The 23,780-nt window shown below is 38.7% G+C and overlaps 2 protein-coding genes across 2 annotated transcripts; both read left to right on the top strand.

Annotated features, from left to right (window-relative positions):
* Nucleotides 1-961: 961 nt before the first annotated feature.
* Nucleotides 962-7,598, top strand: LOC306855545 (bile salt-activated lipase-like). The gene is made up of 11 exons (XM_079394306.1): nt 962-1,037; nt 1,477-1,624; nt 1,721-1,840; nt 2,109-2,306; nt 4,615-4,745; nt 4,919-5,026; nt 5,340-5,454; nt 5,715-5,901; nt 6,067-6,270; nt 6,349-6,546; nt 7,329-7,598. Exons 1-11 carry the CDS (start codon nt 972-974, stop codon nt 7,510-7,512), a joined length of 1,659 nt encoding a protein of 552 aa, XP_079250432.1. The 5' UTR covers nt 962-971; the 3' UTR covers nt 7,513-7,598.
* Nucleotides 7,599-13,907: 6,309 nt separating this feature from the next.
* Nucleotides 13,908-23,274, top strand: LOC306855546 (bile salt-activated lipase-like). Its single transcript, XM_079394307.1, has 11 exons — nt 13,908-13,983; nt 14,243-14,390; nt 14,489-14,608; nt 14,742-14,939; nt 16,695-16,825; nt 17,025-17,132; nt 21,092-21,206; nt 21,518-21,704; nt 21,867-22,070; nt 22,151-22,348; nt 23,001-23,274. Exons 1-11 carry the CDS (start codon nt 13,918-13,920, stop codon nt 23,182-23,184), a joined length of 1,659 nt encoding a protein of 552 aa, XP_079250433.1. The 5' UTR covers nt 13,908-13,917; the 3' UTR covers nt 23,185-23,274.
* Nucleotides 23,275-23,780: the final 506 nt, after the last annotated feature.

The following is a 23,780-nucleotide window of genomic DNA, read 5'->3' as shown; positions in this document are numbered from 1 at the left end:
GACTGTTTTTTTTTTTTGGAGCCAGATGGTTGTCTGGTCACTTCAAGAACAGAAACACTAATTTCCATCCTGACTGAGATCAATAATGCAGCTGTTTTGTGGCATATGTTGCATCCTCGTGTCTGTCATTGCACAGAGATAGTGTTTATGGCCCAATCTTTTACTAATGGGGTGGATGCCAGGTTGATCACTACTTGTTTCATATGCTGCTTAATTGTTTCAGCTCAACATGGTACATGGTGCTAGTATCTCGAGTGTCATAAATTGATTAAATTTGATTACACACACCTAACGATAAACAGTAAATATTGCATAAGAGAGATGGTGCCTCAACTCTGGACCGATCCATTCCAACAACACATCGGAGCCAACCGGCCAGGTAAAACACACTACATAATGCATTGTTTATTATTAAATATACAATAATATGTGTTATATAAATATAAAATAGGCCTGTAAAAATAATATGTATTAAATAGTAATGGATGTTTGTGTTGTTTTTATATTGTGACATTTTATTGTTGCAGCTCAATCCACCCAAAAGACTTTAAGAACTAGACCCAAGACTGTTGTGTTGTGTATCAGGTTTTATTTATTTATTTTGTAGCCAAGACTTTAAGGTGAGTTTGTACGTAAACTGAATTTTAAAAATGAATCAGCAAATAAATGCGACTAGTCATTTTGGCAGATGGTGAATTGATTTTCTTTAAAATGGCATAAATATTTTTTTACCATTCATAAATATCTCTCTGTAATGGAAAAATGTGTGTCATTAAGATTACAAAAAACTTCTAATGAACACCACACAAATTGTCCATGAGAGTTTACCACAGCTGCACACATGTTGTCCAGTTAATACAGGGACTGTGTACTTTTAAGATACGGTTTTGGCACGCCTTCTAAGAGAGATATGATTTGGCCTGTTTATAAAAGCGGCAGAACTCCCTTCAATGCCACACTTGCAGCGACTGATGATGGCGATGCTGGGAGTTTTCATCTCTGTTGCCCTCATCCTGGGCACAGCAAATGCAGCTTCTGTAAGTGTTCTGCATGTTTAACAGTTCACTATGTTTATGTAGTAGAGTAGTGTAATAATGAAGCTATTGTGAAAAATTATATTACTAAATAACTCTTACTTAAAATTATATCTATTTGAACTTTTAGCACAGGGCCCCTAAAGAGATGATAATGGGGGAAAATTATGAAATGGAAGGAAAAATTATATTTTAATGTTTTTGCATTCTTCTGAGAAACTTTGCATTAAGTTTTTAATGTAAAAGAGAATGTAACTGTATTAAAATATAATTTTTCCTCCCATCTTAATTATTTTTTTTCTTTCATCACCACCTTTTGTTGGTTACAAAAAAGCAGTGGAGACAGTGAAAAGCATTTTGTAAAATTTGGCAGAAAATAGCTAAAATGCTAAATAGGCTGTAATGCAGTTTCTACCAATACTGAACTGTGAACGTATTGCAGTTGGGATCGGTGTACACCGAGGGAGGGATGGTACAGGGAAAGAGTCACAGTGTTGGACTCTTCCGCTATATGGACGTGTTCAAGGGAATCCCCTTCGCCGCTCCACCTGGCAGATTACAGAAGCCCGTTCCTCACCCAGGCTGGGACGGTGAGTACACCTGTCTGTTTAGATGTTTTCAGGCACAGCTAGGGTCTAAAATAAATGTGTATTGACTGTGCACTGCTGTTGACTCTACCTGCACAGGTGTTCTGAAAGCCACCGACTACCAAAAGAGGTGCTTGCAGCTCAATCTTCTTGCTACTGATGTTGTGGGCAGTGAAGACTGTCTCTACCTGAACATCTGGGTTCCTCAGGGCAGAACTGGTAATGCAAATGTGTTCCAATTCACAAGATAAAAAAAATATTTAAAAAAATACATTAAAGGGACAGTACACTCAAAAATTACAATCCTGTCATCATTTGCTCACTCTTGAACATTTTTGTCCATACAATTAGTCAGTTGGGTCCAGTGTGTTTTGACAATGTCTGATGGGTGAACTAGCCCTTTAAGAATAATTTAGTTACAGATCTGGTGTCAAATGAATGAATTTACCCCGTGTGGCTTGACAGTTGACACCTTCTTCCTTTGCAGTGTCTACAAATCTGTCTGTTATGGTGTTCATCTATGGTGGTGGCTTTCTGCTTGGTGGTGGTCAGGGTGCAAACTTCTTGAACAACTACCTGTACGACGGACAGGAGATCGCAGACAGAGGAAATGTCATTGTGGTGACATTCAACTACCGTGTCGGATCCCTGGGATTCCTCAGCAGCGGAGATGCTGACGCACCTGGTAAGAAACTGTGTAAAAGATTTCATAAAAGTCCAACAAATATTGGAAAGAAAAAAAAAAAAGATGGGAGGAACACTTACTTTTCAGTGCTTTGCTTTTTCTTGCAAAATGTTTGTCAAAGGTTGTGTGATGGAAATAATATTAGGTCAGAGGAAAAACTGTATTTCAGTGTTTTTGTGTGCTTTTGTGAGCAAACGCAGTTTCCAGGAGGAACACAGTAGGCCTACCATAACAAAAAAAAGTAAAAGCATTTAAAGCGGACATAATCCACACAGTTTCTACCAATTTCATGTTAATCTTGAGTACCTACAGAGTAGTACTGCATCCTTCTTGTCTCCAAAGAGTCTGAAAACAGTCGAGCTCCTGGAGGCGTGCCGTGGGCGGAGCTAAAGAGTCACGAGCATGCAAATCTTTTGCGTAGCGAAAATAATTTAGGGAGAAAATGGATTTAATGGGTTCCTAATTAAACGAATTACGATTACTCTGTGAAGTTTAATTGTGAACAAACAAAGTTAAGTTTATATTTATTCTCAAGGTCTAACAAACACGTCGAAAGTACAACTCGAATTACGTTTTTTAAATTTGAATAAAATGAAAACTAAAAGAATTTCAAATCACATGTGCCAATATTTTATTCACAATAGAACATAGATAACATAACATAAATATTTAAACAGAGAAATTGTACAATTTTATGCACAAAATGAGCTCATTTCAAATTTGATGCCTGCTACAGGTCTCAAAATAGTTGGGACGAGGGCATGTTTACCATGGTGTAGCATCTCCTCTTATTTTCAAAACAGTTTGAAGACGTCTGGGCATCGAGGTTATGAGTTTCTGGAGTTTTGGTGTTGGAATTCAGGTGAAAAAGATCTGGACTGCAGGCAGGCCAGTTCAGCACCTCTTCTACTACGAAGCCACGCTGTTTTAATAGCTGCAGTATGTGGTCTTGCATTGTCCTGTTGAAATACACAAGGCCTTCCCTGAAATAGACATTGTCAGGAGGGGAACAAATGTTGATCTAAAACCTTTATATACCTTTCAGTATTCATAGTGCCTTCCAAAACATGCAAGCTGCCCATACCGTATGCACATATGCACCCCCATACCATCAGATGCTGGCTTTTGAACTGAATGCTGATGACATGCTGGAAGGTCTCCCTCCTCTTTAGCCCGGAGGACATGGCGTCCATGATTTCCAACAAAAATGTCAAATTTGGACTCGACTGACCATAGAACACTTTGAAACAGTCCATTTTAAATGAGCCTTGGCCCACAGGACATGACGGCGCTTCTGGACCATGTTCACACATGGCTTCCTTTTTGCATTATAGAGCTTTATTTGGCATCTGCAGATGGCACGGCGGATTGTGTTTACCGACAGGGGTTTCTGGAAGTATTCCTGGGCCCATTTAGTAATGTCAATGACAGAATCATGCCGATGAGTGATGCAGTGTCGTCTGAGGGCCCGAAGACCACGGGCATCCAACAAAGGTCTTCGGCCTTGTCCCTTACACACAGAGATTTCTCCAGTTTCTCTGAAACTTTTGATGATGTTATGCACTGTAGATGATGAAATTTGCAAATAATTTACAATTTGACGTTGAGGAACATTGTTTTTAAAGTATTCCTCAATCGTTTTACGCACTCTTTCACAGATTGGAGAGCCTCTGCCCATCTTTACTTCTGAGAGACTCTGCTTCTCTGAGACTTCCCTTTTATAGCTAATGTTACAGATATGATGTAATTTAACTTAATTAGTTGCTAGATGTTCTCCCAGCTGAATCTTTTCAAAATGTCTTGCTTTTTCAGCCCTTTGCTGCCCCCGTGCCAACTTTTTTGAGACCTGTAGCAGGCATCAAATTTGAAATGAGCTCATATAGTGGATAAAAGTGTAAAATGTCTCCGTTTAAACATTTGTTATCTATGGTCTATTGCGAATAAAATATTGGCTCATGTGATTTGAAAGTCTTTTAGTTTTCATTTTATTCAAATTTAAAAAAACTTCCCAACATTTCCGGAATTTGGGTTGTACTTCCCCATTAATGGTAAATAAATATCGTGGTAATATTTTTGGCCATATCACCTAGCCTTATACATGATTAAAGACCAGATAACTCTGAATGAATGTTCTATTAACGTTACTGGAAAAATGTTTTCTAATATTTTCAAGAGAACCTGGCCAGAATGTTCCTTTTTAGCTTTAAACTCCATTCAAAGTTTTGGACCCTGCTGTATTTGTGTATGTATATATGGATTGATAGATTGTAGTATTTAAATGATGAACTGACCATGTCCTGCTCGACAGGAAACTACGGCCTGTGGGATCAGCACGCCGCTATCTCCTGGGTACACAGAAACATCAGGAATTTTGGTGGCAACCCAGACAACATCACCATCTTTGGGGAGTCAGCAGGAGGAGCCAGCGTCAACTTCCAGGTGCTGCATTAAAAAGAAAAATGTATTACATTTAAATGACTGAGTCTTTAATGTTTTCACTAAATCTTATGGCAACAGGTTTACATAAGTGTGTAATTTATTAGTATGAAAACCATGAGAGGTTCTCAGTAATATAGTTTCTAATTTCTGTGTGTGTGTCCCATCCTGCACAGATTCTTTCCCCTAAAAACAAAGGCCTGATCCGCAGAGCTATCTCACAGAGTGGTGTTGCTCTCTGTCCCTGGGCTGTCAACAGAAATCCACGACAGTATGCTGAGGAGGTGAGCTTCATTTTTACTCATAAAACAGAATTGGTACACCGTGTACAGTACTAGCATTTTTTATAAAGTGGTCACAAAATCCTATGGGGTTTGTTTACTCTCATTCCCAGCTTTTTGCAAAATACTTTAGTGTACACTTGCTAGTGTTGACTTAGTGAAGTCATCTGTTCTGTTTCACATACAGACTGACATTTCAATGTTTTTGGTTAAGTTAATAGTTGATGTATAGGCATCACAACTTGGTTTGTGTCTACAATAAATACAATTATTTCATTAAAACTACATGGGTTAATTATTTTTTGTGCACATTTAGATCGCAAAAAAGGTAGGATGTCCTACTGATAGCGGGATGGTGGCTTGTCTGAGGAGGACAGATCCAAAAATTGTAACTCTTGCTGGGAGTGTGAAGTTCAGTACATCTCCTTCTCGTAAGAAAATTCAGAGTGCATTTTTAGCCCTTTAAAAAAAGCTTCTTAAAGCAATTCAAATGAATTTACTCACCCTCATGTTCCAAACCTGCACGACTAGTCACTCTTTTCTATGCAATTACAAGGAACGGGGAAGCCAGTATTTTCGGGGAATAACTCAAGTAAAAAAGGGTTTGAAATTTTTTTGGGTGAACTCTTTCTTTAAAACCATAGTAAATGCAATGTTAAGTCGAAATATCAAATCTGACAATCTTTTCCAGAACCCATTGTACACAATTTGGCTCTGTCCCCGGTCATCGATGGTGATTTTCTCCCCGACGAGCCTGAAACCCTTTTTGGGAATGCTGCTGACATTGATTACATCGCTGGAGTCAATGACATGGACGGCCACATCTTTGCCACCCTTGACATCCCATCAATCAACAACGCACTGGTGTCCACCCCTGTGTAAGTGTACTACATTAAAGAGTTAACTTTTAAGGAATAAATGAAATTCGAAAATATAAAAGAACAATATGAAAACACCTGTGAAGTCATTTCATGGGGCCTTTAATGGTCCAAATGTAAAAAACAACAACATGATTTCCAAAAACGGCTATTGATTTCTAACAGGAAGGATGTCAGGGAGCTCTCGATTGCTCTGTCTGAATCTAGAGGAGTAGATGCTGGTATCGCAACATATGAGGAGTACACAGTCAACTGGGGTAGTAACCCTAATGATAAGGACATTAAGAAAACTGTTGTGGATATGGAGACGGACTACATCTTCCTGGTGCCAACCCAAGCGACCCTGTACCTCCACTCTGACCATGCCAAGTAAGTTGATCTCATCTTATTTACTGACCTAAAATGAAACTGAACAGTACAAACCTTAAAAACAACCTTTCTTATTAGATCTGGAAGAACCTACTCGTACCTGTTCACTGAGCCCTCTCGCATGCCTGTCTTCCCACTCTGGATGGGTGCCGATCACGCTGATGACCTTCAGTATGTGTTTGGCAAGCCTCTCAGCACTCCTCTGGGCTACTTTCCTCGCCATCGTGACGTCGCCAAATACATGATTTCCTACTGGACCAATTTTGCTCAAACTGGGTATATAAACATTAAAATGTTTTATAATACTACAGTATTAAAGTACTTCACCTTGTTCCACTAAAATGTGTAGAAACTACTATATATAGAGAGAGAGAAAGAGAGAGAGAGAACTGTGGTACTAGGCTTGTCTATTTTTGTGCAATCCCATATGGTGCCAGTCAGTTATTTTAATATCGAGGTACTATTATAGTTGTTTTTAATTTTATTAATTTAAATAATTTTTTTAATACATTTTTTTTTATAATTTTTTTATTTCGTTTCTGTTAATGATTTAGTAATTTTGTTGTGTACTGTTCTTTTGTCTCTATAGTTTTTGTTCATTTTTCAGTTATTTTAGTACATCAAGTTAAACTAAATAAAAATGCTAGCTGATAATATAATATGACAACTAGCTGAAATGTAATATGTTGTTTTTTTGTATATATATTTTATTATATTTGAGTTAAGGGAATAGTTCACCCAAAAATGAAACTACTCACACTCAGGCAATTCAAAAAGTAAATGAGTTTGTTATTTTTTATCAGAACAGATTTGGAGAAATTTAGCATTACAACACTGTTCTTATGAAGAAACAAACTCATCTACATCCTGGATGGCCAGAGTAAATTTTCAGCTATTTTTATTTTTGGTTGAACTACTGCTTTAACGTTCATTTTATTTCAAGTAACGACAATAATTGTATTTTTTAATTAACTATAATAACCCTGGTGCCACTTGTGGTGCATGCTGATAGCTATATGTCACTTCCCTCATTTTCTGTCTTTCTTTCTCCCTCACAGTGACCCTAACAAAGGTGAGTCCAGTGTTCCTGTAACCTGGCCTGAGTTTGCCGGCAGTGGCCATAAGTACCTGGATATCAACAACAAGATAAACAGGAACAGTGTGAAGCAAATGTTGAGAACGCGTTCGGTTTACTACTGGACTACCGTCTTTGCCAGCTTCCCTGGTGTCCAGAAGAAATGAGCACTACCAACCCGACTAGAGAATCATGTAGGCATTCTAGCAGTGAATATGATTCTAAGATTCAAACAATAAACAAAATATTTGATGCTTAAAACAAGCTGTCATGTTTTCTGTATTAACTTGACATTGCATCAAAAGAATGCAATGCTGTTTTGTGCTCCAAAAAGCTGAGAGCATGTTTCCGGAAAATAACATTTTCTTATCAGTTAACATTCCTATGAGTCTTATAAGCTCAGATAACTCCACTACATTAATACAGCTATATAGTGATGATATTGTGGATAAATGTGGAGGCACATAAGCTAATCAAAAACAATACAAGGGGCCCTGAACCAAATCATCCTGGTGCTGTCGGTCCCCTTCAAGATTGAATTTAGTCAGGCCCTCAAAAAACATGAACACAGAATAAATAAATATATATATATATATATATATATATATATATCTCTCTATACAAGGACAGCAAATCTGAGCTGATATTGAACATCTGAAGTAGATAATGGAGCTGTAACCCCCCCCCCAAAAGAGTGACAAATGCATACTGTATGTGTTGGTGGACACATGAGGGCTACAGAGTCATACAATAGACACTTTTCTCATGCTCTCACGCCACACATTAATTTTCTCATGCAGTCAAAAGCACCCTTAGTTAAAACTGTAATAATAGGATATTGGTGAAACAGATTTGGTAAAGGCTGCAGTTTGCATTTGTTTGCGCACTCTGGAAAGCGTCAGAAGACTATTTACAACGTGTTTTCGTAGCACTGAGTAATGCAGCCAATCACAGACATATGTTGATTCCTTGAACACCTGTGATTGGCCATTGCGTTCCCTCACCTCTAAACGCCTATGGCAAGCCGTTTTGACTTATTTATTTTCAGGATATGAATTCTTGATAATCAACAATCCAGTTTTTACTCGTTAAAATGTTAATTCTTGATATCAGGAATTAGATTTCTACTAGTAATAATGGCTATTACATTTCCACTAGTAACAATGTTAATTCTTGATATCAGCAATTCAATTTTCACTAGTTAAAATACCAATTCTTGATATCAAGAATTAAATTGTTGATATCTGTAGTTGTATGTACTAGTTAAATGTCACCATAGGCTGCCATTCAAAATCAGTTGTTGATATCAAGAATTAATTTCTTAGAATTAAATTACAATTACACATCAAAAATACAATTCTTACTAGTAAAAATGTATATTCTTGATATCAACAATTTAATTGTCACTAGTGACAGTTAATTTCTAATATCTGAAAATGTATTTCTGATATCAATAATGAACATAGTCACATTGTGACAATTAAATTGTTGATATCAGAAATACATTTTCAGATATTAGAAATTAACTGTCACTAGTGACAATTAAATTGTTGATATCAAGAATATACATTTTTACTAGTAAGAATTGTATTTCTGATATGTGAAATTGGAATTTCAACTAGTAATAAATTAATGTTTGATATCAACAATTGATTCTGAATGGCAGCCTATGGTGATATTTATCTAGTAAAAACTGAATTGTTGATATCAAGAATTCATATCCTGAGAATAAATAAAAGTAAAAACGGCTTGCCATAAACGCCAGATTTTTTTCCTGCATGCTCACGGATCCTCTCACTGTAAAACTGTCGACGTAAATAAGAAGTTTATTGAATATACAGGAACTTGTGAGATCGGGGACTTGTACCATGATGGTAGTTGAACAAATTCAGTTACAGGATTAGTTTTGAGTTGACAAAACCAAACCACTCCAATCTGGCTTTGTTGGTACCGTGATGCTGATCATCAACTTACTTTGTCCCAGGCTAGGTTTTGATCCTGAGTAGGGGAGTGCATGCACATGAATGTGTGACATCAGTGGCGAACAGCCAATCACATGCCTCTCAACACAGAGCAAGTATGATTCACTTATCGCGAGAGACCCAGCGAGATTCAAAACTCTTTTGCTAAAGGATAAGAGATTGAAGAATGAGGAAACGCATTTACACTGAAGAAAGTACTTGTCCATGAAAGATGACAAATAAAAGAAATGCTCTTGCTCTATCAGTGCAGTCACATTGAAACTTGTGAAGTTTATATTGTTGATAATATATAGCGATAGAGTCTTGAACATGTAAGGTCACATGTAGTCTTTTTAAAGCATTATCTATTGATTCTACAGCTTATATCTGATATGATCTGTATATATTCTTTTAAAATAAATGTTTTTGCATTATTGTAAGGTGTAGGTTTAGGGTAGGTGTAGATGTTAATAAAACAAATAGGTAGAAAATTGAATTTATTGCTAGTTTCTGGTTGTAGCTGTATCCTAGGGCTATTTGCGCACTTTCAAAGCCAAATATAATCCATTCAGAATTTGAATAAAAGTTTTGTTTTTCGTGCTGCTAACGGCCATATACTCTATGCAAGCAGCAAAGTTTCGAGAGGGAGAATGGGAGAAAAATATAATTTCTCAAAATAGATGTTCAAGCAATGCATTATTAGATTAATAGAAAAATATTTGAACTTTAGTGCAATTATTTATAAATAAATAGTGAATCTAGTGAATCTAGCAATTCTTTCACTGTACATTGCAAGTTAATACTGTCAGGTCCATATAAATTTGGACGCAGGCACAATTTTTATTATTTTAGCTGCTGACCAAAACATATTCAAGTTATAGTTATATAATGGACAATATTTCATGGTCAGGCATGGAATATTATTTTGTTATTTCTACATCAATTAAGCAGGTAAAAGTTGAAGTTGATTCTAAGTGTGCCATTTGCATTTGGAAGCTGTTGCTGTGAACCCACATCATGCGGTCAAAGGATCTCTCCATACAAATGAAACTGACCATTGTTAGGCTTCAAAAACAAAACAAAAAGAGATAGCAGGAACATTATGAATGGCCAAATCAACAGTTTGGTACATTCCTAGAAAGAAAAACAAAACAAAAAAAACACACTAATGAGCTCAGCAACATAAAAAGGCCTGAAGGGTTCACCACAAGGTGCAAGGCCAGATTAGACTTTGCCAAAAAACATCTCAAAAAGCCAGTCCACTACTGTAAAAGCATTCTTTGGACGGCTGAAATTAAGATCAACCTGTACCAGAATGACAGGAAGAAAAAAGTATGGAGAAGGCTTGGAATAGCTCATGATCCAAAGCATGCAACATTATCTGTGAAACATGGTGGAGCAGTGTGATGGCATGAGCATGCATGGCTTCCAGCGGCACTGGGTTACTGGTGTTTATTGATGATGTGACAGAAGACAGAAGCATCCGGGTGAATTCTGAAGTGTATAGGGATATACTCTCTCCCCAGATTTAGTCAAATGGAGCAAAGCTGATTGGGCGGCGCTTCATAGTACAAATGGACGATGGCAACCCAGTTTTTGAAGGTAAAAGCAAAAGCAACCCAGTTTTTGAAGGTAAAAAAGTGGAATATTCTGCAATAGCAGAATAAAGTCAATCTCCTGATTTCAACCCGATTGTGCATGCATTTCAATTGCTGAAGACAAAACTAAAGGCAGAAAGATCCACAAACAAATAACAACTGAAGTCAGCTGCAGTAAAATCCTGGCAAAACTATGAGTTCCAGACTTAAGGCAGTCATTGCCTGCAAAGGATTCTCAAAAATTATTAAAAATTAGCATTTTATTTATGATTATATTTGTCCAATTACATGAGCCCCTGAAAATGGAGAGACTGTGTATAAAAATTCCTAAGAATTTTATGTTATATTTTTGTTCAGCCCCTTGAATTAAAGGTGCCATAGAATGAAAAACTGTCTTTACCCTGGCATATTTAAATAATAACAGTTCTGTACATGGAAATGACATACAGTGAGCCTCAAACACCATAGTTTTCTCCTTCATATGTAAATCTCGTGATTAAAAAAGACCACTGAAAAACAGGCGAATCAGAACATAACACCGACTGTGACGCAACAGTCGCGATCACTACGCCCCCAACATTTGCATAAACCCGTCCTTGTTCTAAGCCGGCCGAACCATCAGAAGCTCTGCAGGTATTGTAAATAAACAAGCGCGGACAACAGCGAAAATAACACAATAAATGTTATGTTCCAGGCCGTGCAGGGGGTGTGAAGTGCAGGGATGGGTTGGTGTCTGTATTCAGAAAGGCACAGAAAGCAAATAACGCGAGCCACTAAAGGGACATGGTTAGCTCCTTGCTAGCGGTAGCCTGTTACAGTACATAAGATTTCACTCTCAGTAAGGAGAGATGAGGATGATGGCGAATGACTTACAGATCCTGAGCACCACTGACAAGCATCTGATCTTGTGAAATGTGTGGTAAGTACTGTTGCTCCATAATGTAAACATAGTTTGTGTGATCGCGTCTCTTGAAAGTGAACTATAACGCGATCGATGGATCGTTCAAAAGCAGTTTCAATGCCTCGCATATTAATAACGGCTCCCTGATGCCCGCGTTTTATATACAGTATAATTACCCGACGATATAACTGCGAGAGAAAGTATTTAAATATATATTTTCCTCCCTGTGCTTCCTTCTTGCTGATGAGCCGTACTGTGAAACAGCCAATCAGAGCAGAGCTCATTATTATTCATGACCCTGCCAAATAAGCCAATAACAGACCGTTTCATTCTAGGCAGAAATCCTAGGGTTGTAAATGGACATGTAAAATCGTTTCTGGAGATTTTTTGCCCTTACCTAAGCCACATACCTTCTGTGTAGATATCAGAGAACAATTTAAAATACTGTATCAAATGCATTCTATGGCACCTTTAAAGCTTAAAGTCTGCACTTCAATTTCATCTTGATATTTTTGTATATAAACAAAATAAAAAGAACCCAAATAACCTCCCACCCAACCCACTGTGGGAATTCTCACTCAAAGTTGAACTCAAAAATTGACAGCCCTGTAATCTTCATGAACCCTGTCATAGTTGGCTGCTGGCATGAGTCACCGAAGTGCGGTGGTGACGGAAGACCAGAGAATTAACACCTGTTTATCCAAACAGCTGGCACCGGGTTTTAGACTCTCACAAGCAAGTAACAACTGCCAAAAATGATAATTAAAACTGCGCTGGTGAGGTAAAATCACATCACTGGGGAATATCCCACAGTTTTATTTCTCATTTTTGCAGCAGTCAAAGTATCATGGGAACCCTCATTGATCAAATAATTACACATAAGCTGTATAAGACACAGTAAAGCAGAACGTGGGGGAAGAACATCATAAAACACAGGACGTGTAAATTTTGGTTGACATACGTGCGTCAGTGGATGTGTTCTTGCAGAGCACACGTTTGAATGTACTGTATAGGCCCTACTGGAAGCAAAGGGAACGCAAGTATACTGTGCTGAAGTTGTGCCCCATCTAAATGTTTTTGAATGCAGAAATGAATGCCTCACATTTAACAGTTCATGATTAATGAATTACAGACCACCAGTGTTTCCCTATGAGACTTCGCACATTTTCAGTCATGTGGTTTCCGACTGTGCTGAACACGCAAATCTGAGACTGAAATATCTTTTCATTGACGGCTTTTTGGAGCCAGATGGGTTTTCAGGTCACTTCAAGAACAGAATCACTCAATTTCATCCTGACTGAGATCAATAATTCAGCTGTTTTGTCACGTGTTACATCCTCATGTCTGTCATTGCACAAAGATAAAGCTTATGACCATTATTTTTATTAAAGGGGTGGATACAAAGTTGATCACTTATTTCATATGCTGATTAATTGTTTCAGCTCAACATGGTACATGGTGCTATTTAATGTCATAAATTGATTAAATTTGATTACACACACATGTAAAGATAAACTGTAAATATTGCACGAGAGAGATATGGCTGGTGTGCCTCATAGGAATATAATCTCTGGAAGGGTCCAACAACACGTCTGAGCCAACCAGCCAGGTAAAACACCAAATAATGCATTATTATTATTAATTTAATAATAGCAAAATAATATGCATTAAATAGAAATGGATTTGTTTGCTGTTTTTTTATATTGTTAAATTTTATCTATCTATCTTATTTCCTTCCCAGAGTTTAAGGCGAGTTTGTACATAAACAGAATTTCAAAAAAAAGAATCCAGCAAACAAGTGACAAATAGTCATTTTTAGCAGATGGTGAATTGATTTAATTGCTTTAAAATGGCACAAATATTTTTACCATTCATAAATATTTCTCTGTAATGGAAAAATGTGTCATTGAGCTTAAAAAAAAAAAAAAAACTTCTAATGAACACCACACAAATTGTCCATGAGAGTTTACCACAGCTGCACACATGTTGTCCAGTTAATACAGGGACTGTGTACTTTTAAGATACGGTTTTGGCATGCCCTCTAAGAGAGATATGATTTGGCTGTTTATAAAAGCGGCAGAACTCCCTTCAATGCCACACTTGCAGCGACTGATGATGGCGATGCTGGGAGTTTTCATCTCTGTTGCCCTCATCCTGGGCACAGCAAATGCAGCTTCTGTAAGTGTTCTGCATGTTTAACAGTTCACTATGTTTATGTAGTAGAGTAGTGTAATAATGAAGCTATTGTGAAGAATTATATTACTAAATAACTCTTACTTAAAATTATATCTATTTTAAATTTCATACAGGGCCACTAAGGAGACGATAATGGGGGGAAATTATGAAATGGAAGGAAAAAAATATTTTAATGATTTTGCATTCTTTTGAGAAACTTTGCCTTCACTTGCAAAATGTTTTAACTGTGAACGTATTGCAGTTGGGAGCTGTGTACACCGAGGGAGGGATGGTACAGGGAAAGAGTCACAGTGTTGGACTCTTCCGCTATATGGACGTGTTCAAGGGAATCCCCTTCGCCGCTCCACCTGGCAAATTAGAGAAGCCCGTTCCTCACCCAGGCTGGGACGGTGAGTACACCTGTCTGTTTAGATGTTTTCAGGCACAGCTAGGGTCTAAAATAAGTGAGTGTATTGACCGTGCACTGCTGTTGACTCTACCTGCACAGGTGTTCTGAAAGCCACCGACTACCAAAAGAGGTGCTTGCAGCTCAATCTTCTCGCTACTAATGTTATGGGCAGTGAAGACTGTCTCTACCTGAACATCTGGGTTCCTCAGGGCAGAACTGGTAATGGAAACTTGTTCTAATTCACACAAAAAAAAAAGAACAAAAAAAAAAGTATATTAAAGAGATAGGTCACACAAAAATTACAATCCTGCTATCATTTACCCAGTGTGGCTTGACACCTTCTCCTTTGCAGTGTCTACAAATCTGCCTGTTATGGTGTTCATCTATGGTGGTGGCTTTCTGCTTGGTGGTGGTCAGGGTGCAAACTTCTTGGACAACTACCTGTACGACGGACAGGAGATCGCAGACAGAGGAAATGTCATTGTGGTGACATTCAACTACCGTGTCGGATCCCTGGGATTCCTCAGCAGCGGAGATGCTGACGCACCTGGTAAGAAACTGTGTAAAAGATTTCATTTGAATAAGAGTCATACAAATATTGCAAATAAATAACTGTCCCTCCCCATCTACTGTTTTTCCCAATCAGATATTATGGGGACATGCAAAAAAAATCTAAAATAGAAGCATTTTCACTAGTTGTCTCAGACACAGAACTGCACAAAGGTGACAAAAAAAATTATATTTCAATGCTTTGCTTTTTTTTTTGCAAGGTCAAAACTTGATGGAAACAATATTAGGTGAGAGGAAACTGTGTGTCAGTGTTTTTGTGAGCAAACGCAAAATTTCTTAGGGGAACACTGGGAAAAGAGTGTTGCAAAACAAATGTATTGTTCCCTTGAGAAACTTGAAATACACATTTTTCTCCCACCTCATTATTTCCATCACACAAGTATTGCAAGGAAACACAAAAGCATTGAAATATACACCTTCTAATTTTTTCCATAACCATATTGTTTTATAAATTATAATAACTTATAAACGTTTTATAATTTCCATTATAAAACGTTATTTATGAATGTTCTCTGAACATTCAAAGCGTTCAGTTTTTAAAATGTTTAAACAAATGTTTTTCTTGGTTCTGCGAACACCGTCAAATAAACACTGAAACTGAAAGACTAATCCTGCGTCCCAATGTGCTATAGCCTACTATCCATCCTAAATTCTATGTGATATTAGTAATTTTCAGTACTATTTAGGGCAGATAGTATGCACATTGGGACGCAGGGTTAGTCTTCAAAAGGGAAAAAAAAATAATAATAATTACACTTTACAACAACCCGTTGTTATGTTCCCCTAAGTATCTAGGGGTCAGAAGGGGAAGTAACGAGTTTGTACAGAAACCCTTGCTGTACAGAAACAGAGGCAAAAAGCAGTATGAAAAGAAAAAGGCACTCTCCCCCTACAGCATCCCACTTAACACACAGGCTAGTATTTAAAATCACGCAGAACAAAAGAGCCACAATACCTTTTGCTCAATCTCAACCTAGAACAATATCAATCAACTGCTCATGCCGAAACTTAATTAGCCACTGCTAATACACAACTCTACATGAAAAACAAGCACAAAGTTCAGTCTGGAGCAGGGGAGAAGTGTGTCTCCTAGCAAACTCTGAACTGCCCCTTTATCCTCTTGGTCTCAGGCACGCTCTCACAAACGAGCTGCAGGTGGTGGTTATTTGCCCTGAGAAGGAGAAGAAAGAGAGAGAGCAAAAACAAACAAGGAGCATTCAACCACACCCACACCTTTCTAAACAATAATGAAACAAATTAAAGAACAATAATAATATTAAAAATAATAATAAACATTCGTCCCTACGGACGTAACACTGTCAAAATAAAAGTCCAGTTTAATTTAAAGAAATTATGACAGAAATATACTACTAATATAATATAGTTTATTATTAATCATATTTTTTAAGGAATATCATACAACCTTTTTCATTAATGTATACAGTTCTGTTGTGCAGCATCTTGGTAAATGAATACTGTGATAATATTGCTAGGTGATTGTATCATATCACCTAGCATTATACATGATTAAAGACCCGATAACTTTAAATGAATGTTCTATTAATGTTTCTGGAAAAACATGTTTTAATAAATTTCAAAGAACCTTGCCAATGTTCCCTGTTGGCTGGATAGAAGCTCCATTCAAACTTTTGGACCCTACTGTATTCGTGTATGTATATATGGATTGATATATTGTAGTATTTAAATGATGACATGAGCATGTCCTGCTCGACAGGAAACTACGGCCTGTGGGATCAGCACGCCGCTATCTCCTGGGTACACAGAAACATCAGGAATTTTGGTGGCAACCCAGACAACATCACCATCTTTGGGGAGTCAGCAGGAGCTGCCAGCGTCAACTTCCAGGTGCTGCATTAAAAACAATATATATATGTATATATTATATAAAATTTTAATGACTGAGTCTTTAATGTTTTCGCTCTAAATCTGATGGCAACAGTTTGAATAAGGGTTTAATTTATTACTATGAACTTTGAAAACCATGAGAGGTTCTCAGTAATACCTATAGTTTCTAATTTCTGTGTGTGTGTCCCATCCTGCACAGATTCTTTCCCCTAAAAACAAGGGCCTGATCCGCAGAGCTATCTCACAGAGTGGTGTTGCTCTCTGTCCCTGGGCTGTCAACAGAAATCCACGACAGTATGCTGAGGAGGTGAGCTTCATTTTTACTCATAAAACAGAATTGGTACACTGTGTACAGCACTAGCGTTTGATATAAAATGGTAGCAAAAACCAATGGGGTTTGTTTACTCTTATTCAAGTTCATGTATATTCTAGTTGTATAGCACATTTACAACAGCCACCAGGCTGACCAAAGTGCTTTACAGAAGAGCAAGATTATATAACATACACAGAAAACAAACCAGACAAAAAATAAAAACCCATATAAAATTTACAGTATAATGGTATCCAACAGTAGTCAATACACTAAAGACAACAGACAGGTTTTTAGCAAGGACTTAAAAACAGACAGAGAAGGTGCCATTCTAATCTCTAAAGGCAGGGTATTCCAAAATTGTGGCCCTGCCACCGCAAATGCACGCTCCCCTCTACGCTTAAACCTAATGTGAGGGACTACCAGCAAAGCCTGGTCACAGGACTTATTCCCTTATTCCCTCTTACTCCCAGCCTTTTGCAAAATGCTTTAGTGTACACTTGGTAGTGTTTACTTAGTAAAGTCATTTGTTCTGTTACATACAGACAGACATTTTTATGTTTTTCAGAATCAGAATCAGAATGAGCTTTATTGGCCAAGTATGTTTACACATACAAGGAATTTGTTGTAGTGACAGAAGCTCCACAGTGCAACAGAAAGACAGTAACAGGACAGGACACAGGTAATGAAACAAAATAACAGGAAATAGCCAATAACCAATGTGCAAAGCAGCAAAAAAAATAAAAAATACACAATATATAATATATAATATAGGCGACTATGTATGTACAGGTGAAGTATGTGCAAATTAGAAATGAGAAAATAAAATAAGTGAGTGTGGTGAATGGATAATGTATTAGTTGTGTGTTCTACGTTTATTTATTGAGTGTTCATGAGATGTATTGACTGAGGGAAGAAACTGTTCCTGTGTCTGGTCGTTCTGGTGCTCAGAGCTCTGTAGCGTCGACCAGATGGTAACAGTTCAAAGAGGTTGTGTGCTGGATGTGAGGGGTCCAGAGTGATTTTACCAGCCCTTTTGCTCACTCTGGATAAGTACAGTTCTTGGAGAGTGGGGAGGGTTGTACCAATGATTCGCTCAGCAGTCCGGACTACCCTCCGTAGTCTTCTGAGGTCAGATTTGGTAGCTGAGCTGAACCAGACAGTTATTGAGGTGCAGAGGATGGATTCAATGATGGCAGAGTAGAACTGTTTCAGTAAGTCCTGTGGCAGGTTGAACTTCCTCAGCTGGCGAAGAAAGTACAGCCTCTGCTGGGCCTTCCTGACAATGGAGTCAATGTGAATATCCCACTTTAGGTCCTGAGAGATGGTGGTGCCCAGGAATCTGAATGACTCCACTGCAGTCACGGTGCTGTTCATGATGGTAAGTGGGGGGAGAGCAGGGGGGTTTCTCCTGAAGTCCACGATCATCTCCACAGTTTTGAGCGTGTTAAGCTCCAGGTTGTTGAGACTGCACCAGACAGCCAGCTCCTTAACCTCCTGTCTGTAAGCAGACTCGTCACCGTCCTGGATGAGGCCGATCAGTGTGGTGTCGTCTGCAAACTTCAGGAGCTTGACAGAGGGGTCTTTAGATGTGCAGTCGTTGGTGTAGAGGGAGAAGAGCAGTGGGGAGAGTACGCAGCCCTGAGGAGCTCCAGTGCTGATGGTTCGAGTGCTGGATGAGAATTTGCCAAGCTTTACTAACTGCTGTCTGTCTGTCAGGAAGCTGTTGATCCACTGGCAGACGGAGGTGGGGACGGAGAGCTGGGTTAGTTTATTTTGAAGGGTTTCCGGGATAATGGTGTTAAAAGCAGAGCTGAAGTCCACAAACAGGATCCTCACATAAGTCCCTGGTCTGTCCAGATGCTGCAGGATGAAGTGCAGTCCCATGTTGACTGCATCATCCACAGACCTGTTTGCTCTGTAGGCAAACTGCAGGGGGTCCAGTAAGGGTCCAGTGATGTCCTTCAGATGAGCCAGAACCAGTCTTTCGAATGATTTCATGGCTACAGACGTTAGTGCCACAGGTCTGTAGTCATTAAGTCCAGTAATTTTGTGTTTCTTTGGGACGGGGATGATGGTGGAGCGTTTGAAGCATGAGGGGACTTCACACAGCTCCAGTGATCTATTGAAGATCTGTGTGAAGATGGGGGCCAGCTGCTCAGCACAGATTTTTAGGCAGGCTGGTGACACACCATCTGGACCAGGTGCTTTCCTTCTTTTGTTTTTCCTGAAGACCTGGCACACATCGTCTTCGCTGATTTGAATTGTAGGTGTGGGGGAGAGAGGGGTTGCTGGAGGTGTGAATGGTTGTGTGGAGGGGTGTTCTGGGCGGGTGTGGGGTGGTCGTTCAAAACGACAAAAGAACTCGTTTAAGTCGTCTGCCAGGTGTTGATTCTCCAGAGTGCTGGGGGGTGGTGTTTTGTAGCTGGTGATGTCCTTTAATCCAAGCCACACTGAAGCCGGATCGCTGGAAGAGAATTTGTTCCTGAGCTTGTCAGAATAATTCCTCTTTGCCACTCTGATCTCCTTTTCCAGTGTGTATTTGGCCTGTTTGTACAAGACTTTATCCCCCTTTCTGTGAGCATCTTCTTTGGCCTGACGGAGCTGTCTGAGTTTGGCAGTGAACCATGGTTTGTCATTGTTGTAGAATAGATGAGTCCTGGTAGGAATGCACATGTCCTCACAGAAACTGATATATGATGTTACAGTCTCTGTGAGCTCGTCCAGGTCATTTGCTGCAGCTTCAAAAACAGACCAATCAGTCAGGTCGAAACAGGCTTGTAGATCCCGCTCTGTTTCGTTAGTCCATCTTTTAACAGATCTTAATACAGGCTTCGCAGACTTAAGTTTCTGCCTGTAGGATGGAATAAGATGAACCAAACAGTGATCAGAGAGTCCTAAAGCTGCTCGTGGAACCGAGTGATATGCGTCCTTTATTGTTGTGTAACAGTGATCCAATATATTACTGTCTCTGGTGGGACATGTAACATGCTGTCTGTATTTTGGCAGTTCACGGGAGAGATTTGCTTTATTAAAGTCCCCGAGAATGATTAAAACAGAGTCCGGGTGTTGTTGTTCACTCTCTGTGATCAGATCAGCGAGTTTCTGTAGAGCTGTGCTCACGTGCGCTTGCGGTGGAATGTAAACACTCACGAGAATGAACGAGCAGAACTCCCGCGGCGAATAGAACGGCTTGCAGTTAATGAAGAGCGTTTCTAGATCTGAGCAGCACATCTTCTTTAAAACAGTTACATCTGTACACCACCTCTCATTGATGTAAAAGCATGTCCCGCCGCCGCGCGATTTCCCCGTTGATTCTGTGTCCCGATCTGCTCTTATCAGCTGGTAATTAGGCAGATGGATCGCGCTGTCCGGTATGTCGCCATTCAACCAGGTTTCCGTGAAACATAGAGCAGCAGAGTTAGAAAAGTCCTTGTTTGTCCGGGAGAGCAGAAGGAGTTCGTCCGTTTTGTTGGGTAGAGAGCGGAGATTCGCCAGATGGATGCTAGGCAACGCCGTTCTAAATCCGCGCTGACGAAGTTTCACGAGCGCGCCGGCTCTCTTTCCCCGTCTGCGCCTCCTGAAGCGTTTGACCAGAGCTACAGCTCCGCCAACTACAATGTCCAGCAAAACGTCCGAAAAATCAAAAACCGGTAGAAGATTTTGTGGTGTGTTCTGCCGAATGTTCAGTAGATCATCCCTGGTAAAGCTGATCTTATTTGAAAAACAAAAAACAGGAAAAACAAACAAAAACAATACAAACACCGAGGAGCAACGCACAATAGCTGCCATCAGCGGCGCCATTTTGTTTTTTGTCAAATAATTAATGTTGGTTACAGTTGGTTTGTTGGTTAATAATTAATGAATATATATCACTTGGTTCATGTCTGTAATAATTTCAAATATAATTATTTATTTAAAACTATATGGGTAAATTATTTTTTGTGCACCTTTAGATCGCAAGAAAAGTAGGATGTCCTACTGATAGCGGGATGGTGGCTTGTCTGAAGAATACAGATGCAAAGGCTGTAACTCTTGCTGGGAGTGTGAACTTCAGTACATCTCCTTCTCGTAAGAAAATTTAGAGTGCATGTTTAGCCCTTTAAAAAAGCTTCTTAAAGCAATTAAAATTAATTTACTTACCCTCATGTTCCAAACCTGCATGACTAGTCACTCGTTTCCATGCAATTACAAAGAACAGTGAAGCCAATATTTTCAGTGAATAAGTCAGTTAAGAAGGGGTTGAAACAACATGAGGGTGAATAAACGATGACAGAATTTTATTTTTGGAATAATTCTTCCTTTAAAATCAATAAATGTCTGCTAAAACCAAAGTAAATTCAATGCAAAGAGAAAATATAAAGTCTGACAATCTTTTCCAGAACCCATTGTACACAATCTGGCTCTGTCCCCGGTCATCGATGGTGATTTTCTCCCCGACGAGCCTGAAACCCTTTTTGGGAATGCCGCTGACATTGATTACATCGCTGGAGTCAATGACATGGACGGCCACATCTTTGCCACCCTTGACATCCCATCAATCAACAACGCACTGGTGTCCACCCCTGTGTAAGTGTACTACATTAAAGAGTCAACTTTTAAGGAATAAATGAAATTCGAAAATATAACAAAACTATATGAAAACACCTGTGAAGTCATTTCATGGGGCCTTTAATGGTCCAAACATAAACAACAACATGATTTCCAAAAACTGCTATTGATTTCTAACAGGGAGGAGGTCAGGGAGCTCTCGATTGCTCTGTCTGAATCTAGAGGAGTAGATGCTGGCATCGCAACTTATGAGGAGTACACAGTCAACTGGGGTAGTAAACCTAGTGATACGGACATTAAGAAAACGGTTGTGGATATGGAGACGGACTACATCTTCCTGGTGCCAACCCAAGCGACCCTGTACCTCCACTCTGACCATGCCAAGTAAGTTGATCTCATCTTATTTACTGACCTCTAAAATGAAACTGAACAGTACAAACCTTAAAAACAACCTTTCTTATTAGATCTGGAAGAACCTACTCGTACCTGTTCACTGAGCCCTCTCGCATGCCTGTCTTCCCACTCTGGATGGGTGCCGATCACGCTGATGACCTTCAGTATGTGTTTGGCAAGCCTCTCAGCACTCCTCTGGGCTACTTTCCTCGCCATCGTGACGTCGCCAAATACATGATTTCCTACTGGACCAATTTTGCTCAAACTGGGTATATAAACATTACAATGTTGTTTAATACTTCAGTCTTAAAATACTTAATCTTGTTCCACTATAATGTGTAGAAACAACTATTATATATAGAGAAAGAAAGAGAGTTAAAGGAACACTCCACTTTTTTTGGAAATAGGCTCATTTTACAACTCCCCAAGAGTTAAACGGTTGAGTTTTACAGTTTTCAAATCCATTCAGCCGATCTCCGGGTCTGGCGGTAGCACTTTTAGTTTATTTTAGCATAGATTATTGGATTAGACTATTAGCATCTCGTTCAAAAATGTGGAGTGTTCCTTTAATGATTCAGTAGTTTGAGTTGAATTTGTCTTTTTTTATATACAGTATATAGTTTTTGTTCTTTTTTATTTTAGATTTGGTTTTACATACTTTAGTACATCAAGTTAAACTAAACGAAAATAAGAAATTTAGAATTACATCACTTTCTCCAAGTCTGTTCTGATGATGAAACAAACTAATTTACATCTTGGATGGCCAGAGAAAATTTTTGCAATTTTTTATTTTTGGATGAACTATTCCTTTAGCATTCATTTTATTTCAACTAATGAAAATAATTTTAATTAACTATAATAACCCTGGTGCCACTTGTGGTGCATGATGATAGCTGTATGTCATTTCTTTCTCTCTCACAGTGACCCTAACAAAGGTGAGTCCAGTGTTCCTGTAACCTGGCCCGAGTTTGCCAGCAGTGGCCATAAGTACCTGGATATCAACAACAAGATGAACAGGGACAGTGTAAAGCAGATGTTGAGAACGCGTTCGGTTTACTACTGGACTACCGTCTTTGCCAGCTTCCCTGGTGTCCAGAAGAACTGAGCACTACCAACCCGACTAGAGAATCATGTAGGCATTCTAGCAGTGAATACGATTCTAAGATTCAAACAATAAACAAAATATTTGATGATCAAAACAAGCTGTCATGTTTTCTGTATTATCTTGCCATTACATCAAAAAAATCCAATGCTATTTTGTGATGCTTAAAGATTACTGAAGATAACATAATGGGTTTTTTTTCAGTTAACGTCATTTCTATGATTCTTAAAAGCTCAGAAAACTCAGATAAAGGTGTTTCTTGGCATGGTCACATACCCCTAAACAATACAAGGGGCCCTGAACCAACTCATCCTGGTGCTATCGGTCCCCTTCAAGATTGAATTTTAGTCAGGTCCTCACTGGAACAAAACACGGACATAGAATACATAATACACCTACAAAGGTATTGTTTTTACAGATTGCCACACTGGTTTATTGGAACTTGACAAAGCAATTAAAATTCTTAATCTATTTGGAAAATATCACCAAGTTTTAAATAGGTGACAGTTCTGGAATTATGAATGAATGGGTGTTCATGTACACTGCAACTGAATTTACTTATTTATTAACGGAATAAAAACCAAATTCGCCAATGCACT

This window comes from Barbus barbus (assembly GCF_936440315.1).
Source record: "Barbus barbus genome assembly, chromosome: 36".
NCBI lineage: Eukaryota > Metazoa > Chordata > Actinopteri > Cypriniformes > Cyprinidae > Barbus > Barbus barbus.
Note: the sequence above shows the minus strand (reverse complement) of the source record. Positions and strands in the feature narration are given on the sequence as shown.

What these genes read in the sequence shown, in the direction of transcription:
- LOC306855545 (XM_079394306.1), top strand. Translation starts at nt 972, where the DNA reads ATGATGGCGATGCTGGGAGTTTTCATCTCTGTTGCCCTCATCCTGGGC. An exon ending in TCCTCACCCAGGCTGGGACG is followed by an intron (nt 1,625 to 1,720) that starts GTGAGTACACCT and finishes CTACCTGCACAG; the next exon opens with GTGTTCTGAAAGCCACCGAC. An exon ending in GTTCAGTACATCTCCTTCTC is followed by an intron (nt 5,455 to 5,714) that starts GTAAGAAAATTC and finishes AATCTTTTCCAG; the next exon opens with AACCCATTGTACACAATTTG.
- LOC306855546 (XM_079394307.1), top strand. Translation starts at nt 13,918, where the DNA reads ATGATGGCGATGCTGGGAGTTTTCATCTCTGTTGCCCTCATCCTGGGC. An exon ending in GCACAGCAAATGCAGCTTCT is followed by an intron (nt 13,984 to 14,242) that starts GTAAGTGTTCTG and finishes AACGTATTGCAG; the next exon opens with TTGGGAGCTGTGTACACCGA. An exon ending in CGGAGATGCTGACGCACCTG is followed by an intron (nt 14,940 to 16,694) that starts GTAAGAAACTGT and finishes CCTGCTCGACAG; the next exon opens with GAAACTACGGCCTGTGGGAT.